The sequence below is a fragment of the Ostrinia furnacalis genome, unplaced genomic scaffold (genome assembly GCF_004193835.3).
Source record: "Ostrinia furnacalis isolate ACB-3 unplaced genomic scaffold, ASM419383v2 OfSCF4125, whole genome shotgun sequence".
NCBI lineage: Eukaryota > Metazoa > Arthropoda > Insecta > Lepidoptera > Crambidae > Ostrinia > Ostrinia furnacalis.
The window spans coordinates 55,947-81,544 of NW_021134364.1; the positions used below are offsets into that span (position 1 = coordinate 55,947).

Genomic DNA, 25,598 nt, shown 5'->3' on the forward strand with positions numbered 1-25,598 from the left:
TATTCCGATTGTAACAAAGACGTGTTGCGAATTTTGGCTACTTTGGGTGTCACGAACTATTTGATGCTGACTGTACCTAGAGACTATAGATGCGATTTTTTCAACAAAAGTGTGTTGTCGACTATACAGTGTGAGTCACGTTAAAGTGTACATAATATGAAAATAGATGAAACTACTGTTTTTATTTTATCAGGATATACCGTTTAGTTTAAAAGTTATTACGTTTTCCTTACAATAAGTAATTGGAAGAAAAAAATTCTATAAAAAAATTACAAAAAAAATCTCAAAAATTTTTTGACCTCTTTTTTGTCGATAAAAATAGGTCTAGTTTCATCTATTTTCATATGTACACTTTAACGTGACTCACACTGTATTGTGAAAATGGTTTTATCCTATAAATACATTCCTAAAACTTAGGGTTGAACTTCGCAACTATTCGAACCCCTCCACTGAGGTTTGGGTATAACTCATAATAACATCACATGAGAAGAGTAATAATTCATAAGGTATTACAGAGTTTCTAGTTTCTTTCACCAACTTGCTTCCTCCAATGTTTTCCACCGGATTTCCCCGTTTTTATTATATTTCGTTTGTGTAAAGCACAATGTAAATTTATGTTTTCAAAAATTGCATGCTGTGTTTCCTTTATGTAATTTAGTGAGGAAATGAGGAGAAAATGAGAATTTTATGTGAATTCGGGCTGTTACGGGAGGTAATCTGTTGGGTAAAAGAGGATACCTAGATATAGTTGGATGTTGTACATATTTTAGTCCGTGCTATTAATCCTTCAAGGCCCGCGAATCTAGACACAATAGATAATCAATTGTTATGACATTAATTAATGCCGTCTGGGACTCAAGCGGTTAATGGTTATTGTAAGTAAAATGAGAACAAAATTGTGATACAAACATTATTCTTAAATACCATTAACTATTTTAGAAATCGCCTGGTACAGTAGCAAAAATAAAGTACCTACTTTTTAATATTACGATAGAAAATACAATTTTTTAATCACACAAACATCTAAAAGAACACAAAACAGGCAAAGATTAAACAACGAACAGTTAATGCCTACGCTCATCGTCCTCTGGGAGGTAAACACCAAATACTTTATGCATGCATTTCTTGACGGAAATCAAATTAGTCGCACTGCAGTCTCGTCAGTGTCACTGCGTTGGCTCAGAGCCGCGCTGGTGAATTATTAACATTGCTCTTGGCTGTTTGGATTGAACTCTGGAAAGCCGTTAACACCTTTCTGACGTTGATCGACGATACACGTTTTATGGGTGTGATATTCAAGAACGCGGATTAATTATGGTACCGGTAATTTTTCAAATGAGTTTTCACTTTTTTATGGATTAATCCACAGGGTGTTTGGGAGGTTTCGTGTTGAAATAAACTCGTGGGCGCATATCCATTACAATTCAGCGTCTTTAGCCTTCGTTGTTGATTTGTTAATTTATTTATTTTTACCAAAATATACTTTTAAAAGTTTGTAACAGTTGTCATTTAGGGCGCATACTTACGCCCGTATTCACAAACGATGCTTGCTTAACTGAAGCATCAATCGAACGCACAGCGTCGAATAGAGCTCTGTGATTGGTTTGTGTGTCACCTTGTGCGTCCACGGACACTGTAATGACTCATACCTCATAGTAATGTTTGTGAATACGGGCGATAAAATTGTAGGCACAATTGTTTTCTTAAATATTCATTATCTGTCCTTTTAATTACAAAAAAAAAAACACACAAAATATATTCGCCCAGTATTAATTACTCAAGAGCCTACAAACAATGCAAGCGTAAGCTTGTTATATTTTTTAATGGCAACATTTACATAGTATAATTCTCGTTGCATAAAGCCTGGGCTACATTTCCATGATGAACGTCCTCGGATATAGCTAATGGTACAAAAATGGCACATTATATTAGTTTTATATGAGAGCTATTCCGTTGGGGTCGTATTTATGCGCAGAATGGCGATTACGTCCACTGGAAACAAAAAAGACAGTGGTGCTCAAACAATGACACAAGCTAGGGTGAATTAACTCAGTCCTTCATTTTAGCTCACTTACTTTTTTACACCAATGCCCGTTTTCACCATTGTTAGGAACCGATAGGTGGACTAACCTCTTGATAATTATTTTGTCTATGTTTTTACACTTTTTTATTCTTTTTGAAACCTTTTATTTTTAGTTTTTGAAGTTGTGTTTTGAAAGCCGTCTGGGCATTTTTAGGCAAGAATACATCTTTATTTAAACCGAAGGTATTTCTTATTTCTGCCCGCCCGAGCGACTGTCCAGTACAACCATCAATCCCTAATTTTTAAGTGACTCATATGAAAACAAAATTCCTGATAATATGTGTTATTATAGGGGTCACTTAAAAATTAGGGATTGATGGTGAAAACGGGCATAAGTTTTGTATTACGAAAGAACGTCCAAACTCGATTAAATTTCAGTTATACATTCTGTCTTGTGATTGATCTAAAAAGTGAAGTTTAACCAATAAAAAACCTCATTCTTTCTTATATATTTTGATAATTATGAAAGGCATATTGTAATACAGACTTAAGAATTACTGCCGTAGTTTATCCATAAAATATCTACGTGTATTTGGGTCCTCTGGGTTGTACGCCGCGTACGGTGAGCGGTAAACACCTCAATTCTGTTCGNATTTTTAGCTATCTTTTGATGTATAACACATATTTTTAATAATGGTAATAAATTTTTAGAACAGTTTTTTTACGCTCCTGAAAAGTTGGCATTTTTCACTTGCGTACTTATTCCAGGAAGGGTGCGATATCTTTAGTGTTTTGACGATCACCCGGCGATGATACGCAAGTACTACAATAATTTCACTTCGCGATTAACGAGAGGTTTTGTCGCATCACTAGTTCACAGACTAAAAATATTTTTATGTCAGTTGGCCATTTTTGATGACATTTTTGCTGATTTCTAAAAAATTAGACTGTAGTATCAGATACGATACTCCGATCAAATATCTATGGCCAGACCCACGTTTAATCGGGCCCGCACAGGTTAACATCTATACTTTGCGATAAATTATCCGGAACATAAATAAGGCATCAGGCCACCGATCGCAACTGGCCACGGTTTCGAAGAGTATGAGCTAGTGATGTTATAAAGGTTGGAAAGGAAATATCGATATTATTGATTTCACTGACTTGAAAATTTTAATATCCCGAATACACTAGTTTCATCATTACGAAAGTGACAAATAAAATCAAAGACCAATCTAAAGGTAAACACAGTATCTAGACTCATAACATTTTGCCTGTAAAAAAAAATATTTGAGATTTATATGTAGGTAGGTAAATGCGACTTAAGATAAAATGAGCTTGCCTAGAAGTCACTAATAATTCACACTTTGAGTTTGAATGCCTTAGATTGAATGAATTCGGGAATCATAAAAGATATTGCAAAGCGCGCAGTGCTACGAATGCAACACTTTTAAAACTATCGACTCTTTATCGACATTACAAAACCAACAACACTACTAGTCTGAGAAATACAGGAGTTTACGCCCTTAAATCTGTTAAGGGTATTACATCCGTTACTTAGTCAGGAGCGCCTCGATTTCACCAGGATCTGAGCATCAATTTGGGGAACACGCGTACATTCCCCTAGAGGTCAAGCTAGTGTCAGGTTCGCACATAGCTCAGGTTGGACAACGACCTTTAGAAATAAAGTTTGGCAACTTTTAACTGTAAGATCAACAAATAAAAAGTAGGTACTTTATATAGTAAGATTTGTGGATTTTAAACAAAAAAAAGGTTTGCTTTAGCCTAGGCGCAGACCACCCATTTTGGCTGTTGATCAGTATGGAGATGTATGATAGTGCGCACATTACACCGATTTGGTATCGGACGATTCTTCATACAAATTAGAATCGGGTCCAACTATCGGCCAACTAAAAACCGGTTGACTGCACCTGGGCACAGAATAAATAGGTACCTAATAGTGCCGGCTTATAGTGAAAGTTCATTGTTGTAATTCTTTACCCGGATGCTCTATGTTACAAGCTTCTGTAATATTCTGTAATATAACAATACGAGTATGTACCTACATACTTTATTTCAGGGATATGCAGTGACATTTTAAAATTATTCCTCTTTTAACACACGTATTTAAAATAAAACAAGAATAAAAGGAAAAGGATTTTAATCGAGATACCCGATCGCTTGACTCATTGGTGCGTATAGCGCGTGGAATTTTATACGCTCCAAACGATTGTCACAAATGTATTGAAACATTAAATTCTTGCTCAAAGTTATATAATTTAATGTCCAAACCTTATTTTTTTTTTATCCACAACGAGGAAGCTCTTGGCCTGTCTCTCACCTGATGATAAGTGATGATCAGGCCCGAAGGTGGAAGCGAGCTTCACCCGGAATCCTCAACCACGGAAGAACTGGCTATCTGATTCTTACCTCTAACTGTCGGATCACAACAATGTTATGGCGACAAAGTTAGGTAAGATGGTGGTAGCTAGCCAGGCGGGCTTAGAACAAGCTCTACCACCAACCAAACCGAACAGAAAAATTTGCCCCCACTGGGAATCGAACCCGGGACCTCTGCGTCTGAAGCAGGTGGTCTTACCACTAGACCACAGAGGCGGTTGTATTCATTGCAATCATACAGATCATTCTAATGTAAAAACGGGTAATTACATCAAACAGTATCAACATTAAAGATAAGGTGTGTTATTGTTCATATTTTACTAATGTGTGTTTATTGCATTATATCTAGTCGCTCACAACCATACAAGCTCGGTTTATAGTTTTGGTGTGAATTTTTCACAATTTTTACACACATTCTCGTTTTATAAGCCTTATTAAATAAAAAAAAACAACCCTTTGCGATTCGTTAAAACAAACAACACCAAAGCAAACCCTTTGTATCCAGTGTATCAGAAGGTGATAAATAGCGACCAACACAATAGACACATGCAAAGAAACGTTCCCCGATAAACGCCCATACATTTATTTTCATAATAAATCAGGGCATCCATTAATTATCCAGAATATTGGTTCACAGCTGAGGAGTGTGTATAAATCGCGTGGACATTGATTAATCGTTATTTTTCTAGCCATATTTTAATATTTCTTAAATCGTCAGCTGCATTTTTCATGCGGGATATTGGCAGCCATTTTGGATTGTGTTTTGTTTTTATATTAATGAAACTTTTGTCATTATACCTTTCTTATAAATGCTTTCTTCAGATTATAGATATTGCTCGTCAAAACGCACCTGTGTTGGTGCTAATCCTTAATTTCAAAACATATTTCATGAAACTTATTAATTAAATAACTTTTATTATTATATCGTAAATTGTTTTTAATTATAAACATAAAATACGTTCCTATCGAAATAGACGTCGCACAAGCTTACAAATTAATAATGTGAAAACTAGGTATTTGAATGATATAATATTGACAAAATGTTGCGTAGACATAAAGAGATCCCTCCATGATAGGCAGACAACGGCTTATAATTTAATAATTTCGCAATAATAATTGTGTTTTAAATTACGCCGCTTTAAACTGTATAACCAATCTTATTTACGCAATAATGTATGCATGCAGAGCCCTGTGTCATGTAAATGAACCTTAATGTTCGTGATGAGATTGTTTACAAAAGAATTTCTCTGGAAAATACATCGTTGTACGACATTTAAATAGTTTATTTTAATGAATAAACGTCTGAATTTAATGCTTAATTGAAAAGACGTCATAAAATGAATGGAGGTTCATTATGTACCTACGAATGAATGCACTGAATCCCATAATATTTAAATAGATATAAAATACATATTAACTTCTCAAATGTTTTATGTGTTGCTGTATATAAAGAGTGTAAATGAGGCAGAAATTTTAATCATTATCGTTTTTAATATCAAAGTAGAGACAAATCACCTGACAGATGCTACCGTAATCCGTAACCCCCTAGTGAAGAATATGGTAAGTATAGGTTGTAATTTTTTTATTATAGAGTCACTTCGTTCACTTGACTAAAACTTGAGGAATTCAATAACTTGGTTGGAAAGCAGTTTGGAAATACTGCTGCATTTTACTCCGTATATTATCTAGCTTGGCTTCAACTAGACCAGTGGTTCTTAACCTTAAAGTCACGAGGGACCATTTTACCAAATTCCTGTCTTTTCAGGGACCACTTTTTTTCACAATCCTATAAAATTATGTTATGTTAACTCGACTCATCACGTCACGTCACTTGTTTATTACGATGTCTTCGTGGACCACTTGGAATGCTTCCAGGGACCACCAGTGGTCCGCGGACCACCGGTTAAGAACCACTGAACTAGACATTAGGAGCTTTTAGTATGCAGACTTGCCCCATATAACTACGATAAGGGCTGCTATAATACACCCGTATTCACAAACGATGCTTGCTTAAGTGAAGCAGCAAATGGAACGCACAGCGTTGAATAGAGCTCTGTGATTAGTTTGTGTGTCACCCTGTGCTTCTACGCGCACTGTGAGACCTCATAATAATGTTTGTGAATACGGGCGTAAGTCTTCTATGCTTGTAAAAGAACTTAAAATCTACGCCCTACTTATAAGGTGAGTATAGACTAGAGCAGGGGTGGCCAACCGGTCGATCGCGAATATTAGTCCAGTCGATCGTGGCAAGGCAAAAAATATATGATTGTGTACTAAACTATGCTGTTCCATTTAAGATTTCAAGAAGTATGTTGTTAGATCGCCCAGGGTTTCGTTAGTAAACAGTAGATCTTATGTCTAATTAAGTTGGCCACCCCTGGACTAGAGCATTTACTTGTAACAGAACAACGCACCGCTCTATAAAATTTCCTACCCGGAGTGTCAGTGATAGTATCGTACTTATACTTTGATGAACCAAACGTACATTTACCTGTACCTATTGTTCCAAAGAACGTTACATTACATAGAAATGCTCTAGTTAACTTTTGTGATTATGTTCGGACCCAGTCTAAAGTCTGAAGGTGTTCCTTGACTTGCCTCGTATTATAACGAAACGGGTTACGAAGAATTGTAGCACTTGCAGTAAGCTACTATGCTGGCACACACACTTGCATTTAAAGCTCTAAGGATTAAGCACTAGAGTCTACTTTTCTAATTAAGATCGGACGAAGCCTCATGTCTCTAAAAGTTCACAGTATACGGAATTGCAAATAATTAGAGCTTATAAGCTGCTTTACTAGTAGACACAGCTGAACGAAAACCGACATATTAATACGCACCATTTGGGTACAGATGCTGGAAAAGACTGTACTAGCTATCTCATTACAATGTCCCACCACACACGCTGGCCATTTATTTTTATTTATTTATTTGGAAACTCAACAGCTTTGTTTTCAACATATTGTTATAGAAGAATAAACTGTAGCTGTAGTTTCATTTTAATTTTTTTTTTACTGTAATAAAGTTCTTAAGTGAGCTTTACTTGTGTGTGTACGTGTACGTACCTACATGCACATATCGAAAGTGTCATCATCATCATCATCATTTTAGCCATAGGACGTCTACTGCTGCTGAACATACGCGTAGGATGCTCCCCCAATGATTTCCACAGTGGCTGGTTGGTGGCGGCCTGCATCCAGCGCCTTTTCTGCTACATTTATGAGGTCATCAGTCCACCTTGTGGTAGTTTAATGTCTATCAAAACTTTTGAAAAAGGAACAGTACCTAGCGAGCTACCACACATGTAAAGCTCAACCCGCCTTCGTGAATTGCAACAACAATAAGGCTGGGTTGCGCCATCATACTTTAACTTTGACAAACGTCAAAAATCTGTCAAACTCCATACAAAAACTACCGGTTATCGTTGTAGTTACGGTCAAAGTTAGGTCGTGCAATTCACCCTAAAGGATTTATTGTTAAGCTAATGTTAATTATAACACAGTCGCATATAATTTGAACTGAGTCGTTGCACTGCATATCCCAGCCGCATACAAGCATTAGGGTGCAAAAGCAATGTACGGTAATCCACTTACTGCAATATGGCGAGCTTTGTTGCTTATAACTTACAAGATATGAGTATAGTTTGAACACTATTATGCGGGGTTTTGAAGCGAGGCAACAATGGATCCTAAAATTACCTTATTTAGACTAAGTAGAGTTATTATAATCATCATCATAATCATTTAAGCCACAGAACATTCACTAAAAATCAAAATCAAAAATATTTATTCAGTTTAGACCACAAGTGGCACTTATGAACGGCAAATATAGTAAATATAAAAAAGAAAAGGTAGCCCTTATGGGGCACTTTACATGTCTCCTTATCTTTTGGGCCCTAGCAGCGCTTCGAGACAAACATATGGCAAGTGCTGAGAAGAAACGCCGGAACAAACTTAGTCACCACTGATTGCCACTGCTGAACATAGGCCTCCAATAATATAAATTTAAATGAGGTATTATTATTGGGAACAGAATACACACATGGTAAAAATGGCAATTGATTTTATTGTCTCCCTATTCAAAAAAAAAATACCAAAGTTGATCAGCTGTGCGAGAAAAAGTGCGCAGACAGACAGCATTTGAAAGAAAAATATTTGATTCAATTCACAAATTAACACAAAAGTTAAATCTAACAGTGATTTAAAATCTGTGAGTTATTTCTGCTTGTCTAGAAGTAAACGAGGATTCATCATCATCATCATCATTTCAGCCATAGGACGTCCATAGACATAGACCTCCCCCAATGATTTCCACAATAGCCAGTTGGTGGCGGCCTGCATGCCAGCACCTTCCACTTGCTATCTGCTACCTACGATAAAACGAGGATTCAGCGACAAATATTTTTTAATCTGACCTAGATCCAGATATTACCAACGTGTAATACACACAAACAAAGACACCTCTTTTAATATTTCAAGAATAACCCAGCATATTTTATTTAGCAGTTGTATGAAAATGATTTAGGGTGTTTCTCAAGGACGACTGTGGGCTGAGGATTTAATACAAGCCACAACACCTTGTTATTATTAAAAAGATAACCTAATTTTCAATATGTGAATATTGTTACGTTCTCATTACATTTAATAGTGTACCATTTTTTATATTTCTATATACAGCACAGATAATATTACAGTTTACTAAATATTATATTTAGATGCGAATATTTGTACGAAATGTCTGTCACTCTTTACGCAAAAAGTAATACCTAGGTACTTAGTAACTTAGAAGAATTTTGATGAAACTTCATTATTGAAAACCATGCTAATAAGTTTCCAATATTTTTTAAATCTCATTACTTTTTCAACATAACAGAAGTAATTTCGTAACTTCAAATTAGTGCCATCAGAACATTAATAATTAATTTTAATACATATTTCGTTTGCATTACCCTTATACATATAAATTTTCGTTCGTAACTAGGAAATTCTGTTGAACGAAAACATAATATCCAAGTTATGAGTAAATATTGTTCCGGAATGTTTGTATTTGCTCTGGTTAGTTACCAAAATATATTCGAAGTTAAATTAATTTTATGCTGCAATAATAATTAATGCATTGAATATCTCAAATATTACATTTGTGTAGATCAGTGAAATAATACTTTATTTCACTGATCTACACAAATGAGGACGCCGCGTACGGTGAGCGGTAAACACCTCAATTCTGTTCGTCCGCGTTCAATGAATCGAAAGGTGCAAAGTATTTAACACTTTTTGGCATTGATTGGTATTGTCGTGGAGCTGTGCACACCCGGAAGCTGCTGATCCGATTTGTTTTTGGCTGTGTTTCGTGGTTGAAGAGTTATCACAGTGGGAAGCTAACTTGCCGTTGCAAAATTCAAATACCTACGCACTGCGGACGGCAACAGACAGCGAAGCGCTCACGGAACGGTGAGTCACCGCAATCTACACTACACCTCCCGCTTCGCGCCGGTCGAACGAGTCGGTCCGTGCGTACTTTAGAACCAATATCACTTCTTTGCTTGTTATTGTCAACAATCAACATGAAGTGTTCGGGCTGTCTGCAACCCATATCAAAGGAGGAGTGCATAGTATGCACAACTGATAGCTGTATGAAAGTATTTCATAAATCATGCGCCAATGCTTTGCGCTTAACCCCTTCACAGCTGGAAGACTGGACGTGCCCAGACTGTCGGGCGTTGGCAAAGAGGGGCGGTGACAACACCGACACTCCCGTTAGGCAGAATGTTACCTTCCGGGATAAAAGTAAATCTATCCCAAGTTTCAAAAATGATGCACCTTGCTCGGCCCCGGCCAGCCTTGACTCGATTGCCTCAGAAATTCGTCTCTTACATCAAGGTATGATTAGGATGCAGTCGGATTTTGCCGAACGATTCGATGCGTTAATCTCCAAACTGGCGGACTACGACCTGCGTATTAAATCTTTGGAGGAGACTGAAAAAGAAAAAGAAAAAGAAAATGAGCTCCTCAAGACACAGGTCGCGCATTTGCAAGATCAACTAAATAGACAAGCCCATATATCTCTCCAGTCAGAATTAGAGATCTTGGGTATTACTGAAACCCCAAATGAAAACCCTTACCACCTCGTTCTCACAACAGCCGTCAAAATTGGCTTAGACCTAGATGAGCGCGATCTTAATTATGTGTCACGGACTGGGCCTCGGCTTAAGGAGGATTCAGGTGACACAAACCGTTTGCCGCGCCCTCTGGTTGTCTCGTTCACGAGAAGAAGTAAGCGAGAGGACTTTATTAAACAAGCAAAAACACGCCGCTCGCTTGATAGTAAGGACATAGTGGCGTCCGGACCGCAAAGAAGAGTGTACGTAAATGAGCGGCTTACAAGTGACTGCCGACGTCTTTTTCGTGGCGCCAGGAACTTTGTGCGTGACAACGGTTACAAATACTGCTGGACCCGCCACGGGAATATCTACATCAGGAGAGGAGAAGGCAAGGAGGGCAGTCCACCTATTCACATACGCAGTTTTGAGGACCTGGAAAGGATGTCTGCTGCAAGAGGCAAATAACTACCTTCTTCGGCTGTATGACCTTTTTGTGCGATGCTTTATAATAATATGTATTTTACGGTTTCATAATTTGCCCCAAACGGTCTCTCCTGAGACTATGTGTTGTTTTTTTGTTATATTTATTTTTCATTGTTATAGTCGGGCATCTTCTCAGACTACACACTCATTACACACACACACCTCTGTTTTTAAAATACAACCACACTTTTCAAATTCAGTCTCACAGTTTTGCCATTTACTCTCACTACAAACAAACCCCGCGTACACTCACTCACTTAGTTATGAAGTACACAATCACAATAACCACACTACTCCTCAGCACCACACAGTTTTTGATGGCGTTCAACTCAACACGTATCTTAAACATAACTCTAATATATTTTACTTACTACTATGGATACCCTTGAGCTCTTGACTGAAATTGATCAATCTCTAAATGTTGAATGCCACTTAATTCCTATTATTGAAAATTGTGGTAAAATTTTAAGTAAACATTCTGTTAAAATTTTACACGCGAACATACGGAGTATGCAACGTAATTTTGAGAGTTTTTTAGTTGTTCTTCAGAGGTTGAACACTCCATTTGACGTCATAGTCTTCAGTGAATGCTGGTTGAATGACTCGTCCATATTAAAACAGATTGAGGGGTATAAGTGCTACAGTTCCACTAAGTTTATCAACAAATCGGGAGGTGTAATTATCTATGTAAATAACAAATGGTCTGGTAATGTTACAGAACCTGAAATTGAAGACGCGAACAGCCTCATGCTAGATATTCCGAATGCTTTTACTCTTATTGCCCTATATAGATCACCTTCTTTCACGAACCCAGATAGCTTCATCTATTCTTTGGGGAGGACCCTCTCATCAATCAATCGCAACCCTTGTGTAATAGTCGTCGGAGACACGAACATAAACATCTTAACAGACGATGTCAACTCATCAGCCTACCTAAATTCACTGGCCGAGCACAATCTGATATCAAGCATAAACTCCCCTACTCACTGCCAGTCTTGTATTGATCACCTTTTTGTCCCATCAACAACCAAAGCAGAAGCTGTTGTCTGTCCCGTAGACCTTACGGATCATAGTCTGATCATGGCAGGTATCTCACCGGACTTACCCAGACCGCCTCCCTTTAAAAGAAAAATGCTCAAAATTGATTTTGATGGTCTTGCACAAGCTGCAGAGCAAATCGACTGGCCTGCTATAGTTAATTNGCTCGCTATATAAAATATATGATGAGACAAATAATCTTATGGTATAGTGTGCTTACTTTCTGTGAAAGTGTTCTTTCATAGAAAGAAGCAGTGGAAAGGGGGAGCGAGAGGCCTCAGCCGACACTCCGGTTATCCGCCGCCGACACCCTGGGCGCAAGAGGACAGCTTATGGTCTCCAACTGTCCCTTCCTAACAGGCCTCGGTCGCTAGACATGGAGGTGTCTGGTGGCGGGTACGTACGAATGCTAAAGGCAACAGCCAATGGCGATGTCCCGCGTTCCCTCATATCACTCATATGGATCATGGCAGAAACAGTCAGGTTTTTAGTGGGTGTAGGGGCTACCCACCTTCTGGTAGGAAGAACCCCACATATGACATAACCCACTAGCTGCCCCCGCAGCTGGTGGGTATGAAATGTTATGCATTTTCCGGATAAAAAAAGAATAGTAAACAGGAAAAGTTTGTTTTGAATGGAACCGATTTGAAAAAATCTCTACTCATTAAAATTCAAAAATTTTTCTGCTGAACATAGTCTGTATAAAATATTCTCAAAATAGTAAAAAACCTTTGATAATTTACTATTTGATAAAGAATTTACGTATTTATTATTGATTAGGACTAATATATACCATTATTTATAATTATGGAGTCGGAGTTGGAAGATTTGAAGATTTTATAGTTTCCTTGAGCTGTCACTTGACAGCCTGGCACACTTTTACGATGGTGGATCAAAGTATTTTGGTTTGACTATAGAGCGTGAGAACACGCACACAGTCTTAATTATTTTAGTGTGAATAAAACTAGCATCGAAATTACCTAAACTTGACATGCCACGCTAGACGTAAACGCTCTTAAAGAAGTATGAAGTAGGATGCAGATACCACATATTTCGTTTCTATGCCATAAAGTTGTTAGAGGCATGCAATGTATACAGAAGTAGATTTTGCTTGAAATATTTTAGCAGGAATCTCTTCAGAGAGCGAAGTAATTAATTACATACGAAAAACGGAGCGATGGGATTTCATAATTACAACTGTCACGTTTTTTTACTTGTTTATGGGAGCTGAACTAAATTGTGCATGTATATGTAGAGTAGAGTGTATTTACTATACAGGGTAGAAACGATAAGTGATCTCACGCAATTATTTCTGAACTATACAAGATATCTAAAAACAGGTTACTGATCCTGAAAGTGCTTCATGAGCATTTTCAAACGCATTGTACAGCGTCCCTAGCGGAAATTTGTGAAAACTAAAATCTTCAATAATATTTAACGCGCTCGCTAGTGACGTAAACTCATACTAAGGGTCTTGCCACACTGGTGGATTGCAAGCGGAGCGGAGGCGCGGCGGGCACACCGCGGTCGCCAAAATGCTTGGAAAATGCCGCGGCGTGAGACTGCTCCGCCCAGAAAACGATTGCAATCCGCCAGTGTGGCAAGGTCCTAGGCCAGTGGTTCCCAAACTTATTTAGTCTACTGCCCACTTTGAGAATAAATTATTTTTTAGCGCCCCCCATTTTTGTATTCAAGAGTCGAGCTCAGTCGATGTCTAAGAGTCCTTCTAGTAGATGACGCCTCCCAAGCCTCTACACAACGTCCCGATTTTTTTCTGGGTCTCTTACCGCCCCCCTTTAATCCTGCAGCGCCCACAAGGGGGCGTTATCGCCCACTTTGGGAAAGACTGTCCTAGGCCCTCAGGGGACGTTAGGGCTGCATACAACGCGGCGTCGTCAGGCGAGCGTCACTAGCGCGGCACTCACCGCTGTCGGCGTTGTGCGAGTGCGGGTTGTGTATGATGCGGACGCGGCGCTCGAGGGAGCATCACTAGCGCGAGCACTCAAAATATTATTGGCAAGATAGGCCTCCTTAATTTAATTTATTGTCCGTGGTGCATAATCTTTTCTTAAAGGTTTTAAACCTTTGTTTGTCACCTGTCATCCGCTTTGCAACGGAGGGAAGTAGAACCTTAATTTCGAACTCCTATGTTCTTCTGATTAATTTCGTTGCGGGTCCAATGACAGTTAAACTTTCCCCCGGGACAAACTTGACCTTCATTGGTTGGGTTTTTGTGGCGGTCAAGCCGTAGATCCTGGCTACACAGGAGTTGCAGTGGTGGGAACGAGAGGTGGGAATAGTGCTGTTATAGATGACTCACGCTGAACTGTCCCACCAAACTCAATGACAGGGGGGCGCCACCATCGTTCAACTATACGGTTTCCAACATGGCAAAAATCTGAATCAGCGATCCGGTATTGACGGTGGGGCCACAGAATAATAGTAAGTACTACGTACAGAAGTTTTACTTCGCGAAGGTATTTACAAAAATGTATGCTCAATGTAATTAACAATATGGTGTAATTTAGCTTGTCTCAAGAGTCAAGCAAGTTTATCAGAAGTTTTGTTGACAAACGTCAGTGATCGGTACTGCGCCGAAGCTATAGGGCTGACTTCGGTAAAATGATGTGACGTGAGGTGCCAATCTGCAGAAAATGGCGGAGGAAATACATGATTTAGCATGAATTATCATGAATAATATTAACTACTTATTTACCTCTCAGTGTCTTCAGGCAACTTAAAAAAGTACATTCTGTGTTTTTATTATTATTTAGGCAGTTAAATACTGCACAGTATTTAGTACACCATTTTCTTTATTTTTTTCCATCATACACAAGAATACGCGTGCTTGAGTCAATGTTCGCTCGTATGTGAGGCCTTGTCGAATAGTACTCTTGTAGGGGGCAATCGTGCGTGTTTTGTTTTCGATGTAAACTCGCGGAGATGAACAGGCCTGGCCCCACTGTCAATGCCACCGACAGGAGGACAGTCCAGTATTTTGGAACTATAGCGCGGGACTCACCGCTGTCGGCGTTGTGCGAGTGCGGGTTGTGTATGATGCGGATGCGGCGCTCGTGGAGGTCGGCGGCGGGCCCGGCGCGCTGTTCGGCGGCGCTTCGCGGGAAGTAGGCGGGCGCTATTGATGCGTAGAGCGCGGCGTCGGCGGCGCGCGCGCAGGCGAGGATTACTAGGGCTGGTGTGGGGTTCTGTTCGAGGTAGCGCCGGATTGTGCCTGGGGAGCGATTGACAAATTATAAATTATTATTGACAGTAGCCTTATACAGGGATGCCGAGGTTCTTAGCGTCAGAAGACTCTTTTACTTAAGGGTTGCTGTGTCCATGCACAAATCTGTTCTGAACTCTGATTGTTACGGCGAATAGCTCGAAAAGCGTGTTTTTAGAGTTCCCTGTCCCGCTGTAAAAACTTCATTTGCTCGGCGTTTTGGTAACTTCCTCTTCCCACACATCTACAATAAACTTGTCAGGTTGTGTGATTATAAATACTGCACGGTCAGAGAAGCAAAGGTTTTTTTTTTCACGGACCCTGATGAACTGGACATATGATGAGTCTGAAGAATTCATTAGAATAAATAATTGAAGAAGAAAATCCCCCCCCCCCCACACACACACACACTAATACACAACACATCTACACTTTTACACACAACAGCACACACCCTACAGCCATCCCTGATGCCTTTTCGTCTTCTGTGTACTTTTCATATTTTCGATTTATTGGTTCCTTAAATAACGCTTCAGCTTAGCCGTACTTAATTCTACCTGTTAATCGTTATTCTCTCCTCCACAGGACAGGCAATGCCTAGTGTGGAGGTCTGTCTTTTAGTTATTGTATTGTTTGATTCTGGCAATAAATATTTTCATTTTTCATTTTCATTTTCATTTAGTCGAATATGAGCGAACGTGAGCAAATGTTGAGTGAGACCTGCGAATGTATGGACGCCAATTGGGAATGGCGGCGCGAGCAGCAGAGCGTGCTAGCATGTATTGTTGCTATATGCATGTACCTAGTTTTTACTAGGACATGCGTGCGACGAGCGGGTCGTAAAGTGTGTTGACAAATCGTCAGCCGCCATCCAAAAGCATAGGAACAAAATACGTGTCAGAATGTAGCTTAGTACACATCACACGTTCGTTAAAACTCCGAACACTGATTTGTTTAAAATGCTGCTACTAATACGGTACAGAAAAAAAGAAACTTTTGGAAGTTGAAGTGTACGCTCAAAATAAGGCTCTACTAACACGCATTGCCATTTCGGACTAGCAACCAAAAAGGTTGCTAGTCCGAAATGGCAATGCGTTACTTGATTTAGATAACTATCTCCTGTTCCGGTCTTAATCGCAAACTGTTGTTTACAAATAATTTATTTTGTTATTTAAAGTTAAGTGACAGTTACGGTTTCCCGGCTCAGTAACGACGCGAACCACCATCTTTAGGGTATGGTCACAAAATATAACAGAAGGTAAACTTATGTATGTATTTCGCTTCGCATACCTGCGCTCGGCCGTCGCGCTAGGGTTGTCTTGTCATGTGTTGCGTTTATTTCGATAAGATAGAAAAATGTTACTCTTAATACTATGGAAGAAAGACAATAACAGATATCCACATTATCCACGTATAATTATGTGGTTAAGTTTAGTACGTTATTATTATAGTAATAGTTTGCAAACAAATACACGAGAAGGAAGTAGTATGACGTAGTATGTAGTTGGGTGGTTGACACTATTATCCAATAATTCTTAAAACATCTTTAAACACTTCGATATTCCTAATAATTGAGTTGGATTTCAATTTGTCAACGTTAAACGAACTATTGAAATACAAATAAATACCTTACTTACCTCCCGGAATCAATTGGTAGTTTAAAAAACGAAAATTTAGTTTTTAATGGTGAGTGTAAGCAACCATCTACTTAACAAATGTTATAATACCCCATTTTTGTTGTTCACTCATTTTCGCACAAAAAAAAAACAATTTCACAAACGCGTGAGCAGCGTCACTCAAGAGAACGCAGTCGCGCTTCGCATTCGTCCGAGACAGTCTTGATAACGCGTACGTGAGCGGTGTCTATGTGTGCGTGGCTCGAGCGCGCTTAGTATGGAGTTTACCTTCTGTTATATTTTGTGGTATGGTGTACAAGATAGTGTACTCACGCAAGGCGACGTGCGCGGCCGCGTCGGGCGGGAAGGCACGGCGCGGCGCGCTCACCACACACAGCGCGAGACTGCGAGCGCCAAGTTCTGCCGACCGGTACAGCACGTTTCTGGAAATACACAGAAGCATTAAGTCAGCGATCAACACTTTCCATCAGGTGAGAGCAGACCTCTCTTTCCCACTGGGCACTTTGGGCACGTGCCCAGGGCCCCGCGACCGAGGAGCTTAGAAAGCTGTGGGGCCCCATTTATTTATTTGCCTCAGGGCCCTTGGTTACCTAGGGGCCGTTCAAGTATTACGTAAGTACCAAGAGGGGGTGGGGGGGTCTCTGTTTTGCTTATTTTAATGACATGGGGGGGTAGGGGGTCTAGATGATGATTACGTCATCGTTAGTTATTTACGTTTTTTCGTGGATTCCCGCAAATAATACATATGCGTAGGCACTCGCTTTGAGAACTGATTAGGGGAATTACCGTGCGCTATTCACTTGTCTAATAATTAACTCTCGTGCCGACACTGCCCATTGTAATTTGAGAGTCGTAGTCCGCATAAAATCCCAACTAATAATATTATAAATGCGAAAGTAACTCTGTCTGTCTGTCTGTCTGTCTGTTACGCTTTCCCGCTTAAACCTCGCAACCGATTTTGATGAAATGACAATGCCAGATTTTGTATGGAAGGTGGCGTCTTTTTTTTTTCGCGCGGCCATCGACCAAACTTTGTTTTTTGATTACAAAATAGTGTAATAAACCAAACTTACTATGGCATGTATACCTCTAAACTCAGTCTGAACTGAGTTACGAGCATTAGAAGTTTAATGATTTTCATACTAGATTTGCTGTTTGCGCGCAAGTTTTGTAAGAAATTGCAACAAAATATTGCGCTATTTTTTTATTGCGCTGATTCTGCTGCATACTGATGTCTGGAGCCTTTAATGGATGGTATTGTTTGTTTACACATACAATGTCATTATTTTGTTGCAATTTCTTACAAAACTTNATGAATTCAGTTCTTTAGTTGTTTCAGACGCAATATTGGAGAAGAATGTCTCAAATGTGGTTGCAATGTATGGCTTTTAAATAATTTCGCCATCATTGATTAAAAATCTAGTCCTGTTGTCTCCCCTAGCCAGGGGGGACAACAGGACTGCACCTGGGCTAGTTATGAAAAAAGTATGTTTTCGAACTCTAGAGGTCAGAGCGTTAGTCACCATCTTGAGTTAAAGGGCCGAACATTAATTATTTTTTACATTTAACGCTTCAATAAGTAGGTAGTTGACTATATGAGGAAAATGTCTTTGAGAAAATCGTCTTCGCCAGGGTAAATCCACAGAGGATGCTGTTACTCTCTTAACAAATATTGTTTCCTCTCACCTTGATTCTGGGCAGAGTTGCATCGGTGTCTTCCTCGATTTGTGAAAAGCTTTTGACTCGGTTTCCATTCCCATCCTTCTTAAGAAACTTGAGTCTTACGGAATTCGTGGTAACGCTCTAAAATGGTTCACCAGTTACTTGANTGGTGTGAATGTGTGCGTGCCGGCCTGTACGTACAGGCAAGCTGGTGTATCCTAATGTCACAGTATTTTGTTGATGAGACTCCGTCCGACTTTTTTTATACGTCCATGATGCTTTCAAGTTTTTTCAGTCGCTATTTTCTGGTTCGGTGTTTTTTCATGTATTTAATGGATATGTACATTATTTTTTAGATTTGTTGACCTGAATCGGTTTTTATAGTATTTTTATTTTAGGTTTTATAGTTCTTTATTTTACAAGCATGTCTTTTCAATATGTTACCATCTACTACGGGCCTTGCGATTCCTTCCATACAGTTACTCATAAACCACAGAAGCTACGAGGACTGAAAGGTATCAGATTCTTTTTTCACTTCATTATTAATGTATTTAATTTCAAATCGATGTGTAGCAATAGATTACATATCTTATCTCTTTGCTATGCTTCTAAGAAGAAAGGTGGATGTTACTGAAATCGCGTAATGAAAATCATATTTTGTTATCCGAATAAAAGTCTGATTCAATGATTCATGTATTTATTCTGTTGGTTCTGTACTAAATTCATTAATTGCTCGCAGATCGGCTTCAAAAGCTCGGATATAGAGTCGACCTCGTGCCAGTTCTCTTCATAAATTACTGCATGTTGGAGATATGTGGACACGAGGTTAGCAACCACTTTGGTTATAATCATTAGCCATCACCATTTTTATCCGAGACTACGATTTCGATCATGAGGATGGCCCAGGCCTAGCTAACTTCCACCACTTCCTATAACCTAATGTTTTTATTGGCTCTATGAAAACTATTTGAAAAAAAAGAAAAAAAAAAAAAAGAAAAATGAACAACACAGTGATTCAAGTCTGCAAAATTCCAGGTATTCCGCTGCAACATCCAGAACCTTTCATTCAACACACCCCACTACCTGGATCCAGTCTGCCAACGAGCTATCGTAGCGTGCCAAAATGCCACAGCCAAGCTGCTCCGCGCTCGCAACTACCTGTGGTTCTTTCGTCTCATCGAAGACCAGATCTTCAATCGGTCACCGTACTCGCCCACGGATTACTGGCCGCTGCAGACGACGGAGCTGGAGCCATTTGCCACGTGCCTGGATTGTGTTAAGTGTTGTGGGATACTTGCACAGAAAAAAAGAATAAATATCCTAACATTATTTAGAATATTTTATTCTACTATTATGTTTGTGGATTCTAAAATGTTTAGTCGCTAATGCTTTTAATTCATTACGCGAAGCAGACTCGATTATCATTTTACAGAAGACATGAACTCAAGGTCAGTGTCAAGAGTTGTCCACCTCCACCTAGAACTTCTTTTCGCGGTGTTTACTTCAGGGACCACTTGAATGTCTCGAGGCCTGGAGTCAAGGTGAATTGGTGCAGGATTGCTGCTAGTCCAGCTAGTGACTGAGTTGTCCACCTCCACCTAGAACTTCTTTTCGCGGTGTTTACTTCAGGGACCACTTGAATGTCTCGAGGCCTGGAGTCAAGGTGAATTGGTGCAGGATTGCTGCTAGTCCAGCTAGTGACTGCATATACCCCATGCGCATTTTTATGGCAGGACTACTATTTATTTATTCTGTGACGCAGGTCATCCTGCTCACCCTGCTCTTGAGTGAGCAGGATGTCGAGTTTGCCGCGCGAGCCCGTTCGCCCAGTGTGGACGCACCATAAGAACAAGATTTTAAAATTTTGCACATCAATCAAATTGTTTTTGCAAAGTGTAATAATCGCGAAATCTGCATAAGATGCAACAGTCCTAAGCTTGCCCTGCCATCGTTCTTAAATATACTAATGTTGACCAGACGGTTATTTTTTGTTCCAAATATAAAATCGGTTCGTTTGCGAGGAATGTGGAGGGTAAACAACTCAAGGAGACGGCGCGGAAGCTGCGACACCTGAGTTATGACTCTAGCGAGATAACGGTCGTTCGTTTAAATTTATTTATATAAAATAAACCTAAAACAATTTAACATTAAAAATGAGTGTAGAGTCGTTACAAAATCACCATAATATTGAAATTCCTTTAAACTAACTAAAAAGTCGATTCATAAATAAATAAATCAAGGAGCAAAATGAGAAAATAACATTCAGCTTTTTATTAACCCAGCGCGTGACAAAGCCAGCTAAAAAAAACAAGCACCGATGAGTATGCGAACAAAAATACCTTTATTTCTAACCGAAAACAGCAACGTTCGCATTGTAAACAAAGTAACCGTCACCGTTGTTTAAAAATAACTGTGGAATGCCGGATATTGCAATCCCGGCTAGTCACGGCTCGAGAAACGCCGCAGGTGCGGCGTAAGAGTCCCGGCGGAGTCTCAGTCGGTCCGTGGCAGTGGCGCTCGCAACCCGTGCGCTCCCAACACATCGAACTCGCATCGATCTTTATTACGATAACTATTCACACTGCGAATCTGAATAGTGATTTTGAACTTCCAAGTGAACATTTGTGACGTGATAGTAAAACTGGACAATTTGAAGAAGAGCAAAACAAAGATACAAGTGTAGAAATGAAGGTTTTAACAGTTGAAGATAAGGTGGCTAGTGTCGGGAACGAGAATGAGCCTACTGTTGAAGTGGAAGCACCTAAACTGACTAAAGAGGATCTGAACAGGTAATTAGAAAGTTTTAGAGATAATTAAAGAGGAAAAAATCACACAACAGAACATTCAGAAAATAAATGAATGAGTAAGCTCAGCTATCAGTGGCGTAACTATACCGTTCGAGGCCCGTGGCAAATTCATCGAATGGGCCCTCCTACTTTCCCAATATACAGTGTGAGATGAAAATAGATGAAACTAGACCTATTTTTATCGACAAAAAAGAGGTTAAAAATTTTTTGAGATTTTTTTAAATTTTTTATGGAATTTTTTTTCTTCCAATTACTTATTGTAAAGAAAACGTAATAACTTTTGAACTAAGCGGTATATCCTGATAAAATAAAAACAGTAATAATGCTAAATAACAGGTGATACTAAAAAAAAACATAAAATACACAAAAAAGGCCAACAAATAATAAAAAATGATACTTTTTGAAAAATATCTGATTTTAAATTCGTGTTTTTTTGGTTATTTGATAAAGGACATCATCCATTTTGGTCCAAAATCAAAAGTGCCGGCCAAAAAATAAAAGTGCTGTATTCTGATAGAATACGTCCGCCTTAGCATTTATTACNTTTTGGCATAGAGATAGTTTGAGTCCCGGGAAAGAACATAGGATAGTTTTTATCCCGGTTTTTGAAACAGGGACGCGCGCGATAAAGTTTTTCTGTGACAGACAAAATTCCACGCGGGCGAAGCCGCGGGCGGAAAGCTAGTATTATTATACGCGAGGCCAGCCTCCCGCGCGCGTTTTGTTTGGATACTAAACGTATTGTAAGCATTGAAAGTTATCATTTGTGTTTATGTTGGTTGATGCATAATTGATGCAATTATGTTTGTTATGTTCTTTTTTTCTGATTATATTTTTTTGTTCCTTACTCTATGTAAGTTAAACCTAATGTCTATTTTCATGAACTTTCCTATTTTAAAAATGACAATATAAAAAACATTTATAACAAAATGTTTACGTAAGCATAGGGGAAGTGCATTGCTTACTTTTGATGACAAGGGGGGCGGGGGGGTAAAAATGGTAAGAAATCTGCTTACGTAATACTTGAACGGCCCCCTAGCTACGCCACTGGCTATGTCAGTCACTTTAGTTCTCCTGCGGATCTCCTCATTTCCGATTAGATCACACACTCACTTGTAGGCGGGCCCACGGTGTGCAGCACGTGCGGCACTCTGTGACGTCACACTCACTTGTAGCAGTTCTGCAGCGAGGTCTCGGCGGCGGTGTGGTACTTGGGCGTGTAGGCCGGGCCCACGGTGTGCAGCACGTGGCGGCAGCGCAGTCGGAAGCCCGGCGTCACCGTAACCTCGCCCGTCCGGCATTCTGCAATGGAACACACCAGGGTTAACAAGATGATAAGCTGAAGAGACTAGCTAGGGAGCGTGAGCCTGAGACGGAGCCGCGAAAGAATGTCCATGGTCCAAGTTAGGACAATAACTCGCGACTGTTTCATGTCTGTAAATATCGTCGGATTTTTTTTGTGGATAGGTCCCGCTCTTATGGCGGAAAACTCTCACAACACTACACTTAATAAACAGCCCCATCAGCCAATCGTTATGCCACGCACTACCCGACGTAAAAAATGGAAGAAGAAGAATGCCAGCGGTGTCAGCATCACGCAGCCAATTCGAAAGTCAAGGGTCGGTGGTTCGATCACGACTGAGTATTAGGTTGATTCAAGCATTCTTCCACCAAAACTAACCTTGCCCTTGGCTAACAAAATAAAACCGAGGTCTCCACGTGTCGCAGACTGATCTACGTCGTAGTATACGTACAAACTGATTCTTGAACGCTGAATTTCAGACAGCGCTAGAACTAATACAGAAGCTACTACATACTAACCAAGTGCCCTCGTGAGGATTTCCTCCTTGAGCCCAGGCCCGAAGCAGAATCCGCTCGCTGGCGGAGTTCAAGAACTGTATCATCTGTCGTGTTTAATAATTTGGTACTTGAAGGGCAGGAGGACACTACTATAGGAGGTTGCCTCAAACATTCGTCACAGGCCAAACTTTCCTAAGATTATGAAGAAAAAACGAGAAGGTCCCTGTCTTAGGATGTGACATAAACTGATAAACTACTAACCAAGTGCCCTCGTGAGGATCTCCTCCTTGAGCCCGGGCCCGGCGGCGAGCAGGATGCGCTCGCTGACGGCGTTGCACTCCAGCAGCGTCTCATCTGTCGTGTTGTGATGTGGAGCTCAAACGCAAGTACACCATTATCAAAGGTTGCTCCAAGCATCTGTCATACGCTAACCTTGCTTGTCCTAATGAAGACTACTACATTACGTCTACTTACCAAGTGCCCTCGTGAGGATCTCCTCCTTGAGCCCGGGCCCGGCGGCGAGCAGGATGCGTTCGCTGACGGCGTTGCATTCCAGCAGCGTTTCATCTGTCGTGTTTGTGATGGCATCCACCTCCAGAGACGTTATGTCGCCTTGCCTGGAACATAATCGTAGATTTTATTAGACAATTTCATGGAGATAAAAGTGTGATTAACTCCAGCTGGTCTAGGTTACGTGCCGTGATATACTTTATCGCCGTCAAAATGTATGGGCAAAATCGATAAAATGGCATGGATAACCGCTTATTGCGGCGCGCATCCTAGGCCTACAGATGACGATTAAGGCATCTTCTGGGCGACAAAATAGTGTAATAAAGTCAGATCGACTTCTCTTTGGTATCATTAAATGGCACTTGTCTTCAATAATCGCCTATAAATCAAAACGAAGCCTGTTTTTGAATAAAATTTGAATTTACTAAGTTTGCCATTGTATTTTTTTGAGGGTTTTTTCATAAAATGGTCGTAGTTAAAGGCCGAAGCACGTTTAAAAAACAAGTAATTTTGAAAATTTTTAGTCCCAAGAATGATTCCGTTAAAACAATGGCCTCTCATATCATGCAATAAAGTACATCTTAGACCTAAATTACACAGGTCTAAATCCATGCTATCTCCACACAAAAGTACATAAATAGTAAACGCTAACCGAGGTAAAGGACCGTTTTATCTGCCGTCAAACAAGTCTTGAGCCGCGCGACACAGTTTCTTGGAATATTAACTGAATGCATAGTGGCTCATGAATGTCATGCGATGGGGACTAGACTCGGCGAAGGGCTAGAGCAAACTAAATTAATACTCCTAACTTCGTCCCAACTTGTTTAATGACGTTGTAAAATAGATTTTTATACTGTGGAAACACTTTTTAAGAGTGGCTATGTTACAGGTAATAGATACTACAGCCTGATTATCATAATATTCTGATTAAACCGACTCTTGAATGCTTAGAATGTGTATGTCTTATTACCATAATATGGAATAAGGCAGGTGAACTGACAAACAAACCTTTGTCGTCCCGCATTGGTTTCTAGTATAGAAAGAAATAAGGCAGGTGTGCTGACTATTGGCATGCGTCCATCCTCCACCGTTTCGCATACATAGTAAGTATTAAAGCGTCTGAAGTCCTGCATTCGCCTCTGGTAAACTAGAGAAGAAACTCCTGCAGTGGAAACTAAATGACCTAAGATAAACAAAAGGTAGTGACCATATTATTATAGCGAAGCGGTTGTTTATCTCCACGTCGTGCGCAAAACAGTTTGCCAAGTCCTTCATTTTCCTCTGGCGAATTGAAGAAGGTCGTGTTCCTGCCTGCACTGACCTAGTGATGATGATGGTGATCTACTGAATGACCAAATGATGAACAAAAGGTACTGACCATATAGCGAAACGGTGGTTGATCTCTAACGGGAAATGTAGGTGCAGTTCTTTAATTGCCTGTGGCGAAATGAAGAGGATCGTGCTCTTGCACTAAAGACCTGATTAATCTTCATCAGGTATTCGCTATAGCGAATCAGTGGTTGATGTCGTCGTTATACGGGAAACAGTGTGTAGGCCAAGACCTTCATTTGCCTCTGGTGAATTCGAGAGGGCCATGCTCTGATGCTAAATGACCTGATGAAGATGTTGATGTACTGATTAATATACAGGGTGTTTCTTGTAAGGTGTCAAGCCGAAGGCAGGTGATAGGTGAGGACTAGACCTATCGATTTCACCCCCATGTATGTTTTACGATTTTTCATAGTTTAGAAGTTATCGTTAATTTTGTGATTTTTTCAAATTGTATGACCTAGTAGGCTTTAAATTTTTTTATCTTTTTTTTGGGTCGACTTTTCTCAGATTTCTTTTTTTTGACAGATTCCCTATTAATTGCAGATTTTTGAAAAAAATAATCAACTTCCTATCTTTGATGCAA

At 39.7% G+C, this 25,598-nt stretch overlaps 2 protein-coding genes across 2 annotated transcripts in view; one reads left to right on the top strand and one right to left on the bottom strand.

Annotated features, from left to right (window-relative positions):
• The window catches only part of LOC114358883 (ADP-ribose glycohydrolase MACROD2-like), a 55,196-nt gene that overhangs the window by 26,257 nt on the left and 3,341 nt on the right, over positions 1–25,598 (bottom strand). Inside the window, exons 3-7 of the mRNA XM_028313045.1 lie at positions 23,648–23,790; positions 22,543–22,675; positions 17,217–17,326; positions 15,059–15,276; positions 13,970–14,041 (exon numbers count right to left, since the gene is read on the bottom strand). Of these exons, the coding sequence (XP_028168846.1) occupies positions 13,970–14,041; positions 15,059–15,276; positions 17,217–17,326; positions 22,543–22,675; positions 23,648–23,790 (676 nt within the window). The remainder of the gene's footprint in view (positions 1–13,969; positions 14,042–15,058; positions 15,277–17,216; positions 17,327–22,542; positions 22,676–23,647; positions 23,791–25,598) is intronic.
• On the top strand, positions 18,874–20,036 carry LOC114358877 (uncharacterized). Its single transcript, XM_028313032.1, has 3 exons — positions 18,874–19,081; positions 19,306–19,391; positions 19,602–20,036. The coding sequence occupies exons 1-3, from the start codon at positions 18,991–18,993 to the stop codon at positions 19,950–19,952; spliced, it is 528 nt and encodes a 175-aa protein (XP_028168833.1). The 5' UTR covers positions 18,874–18,990; the 3' UTR covers positions 19,953–20,036.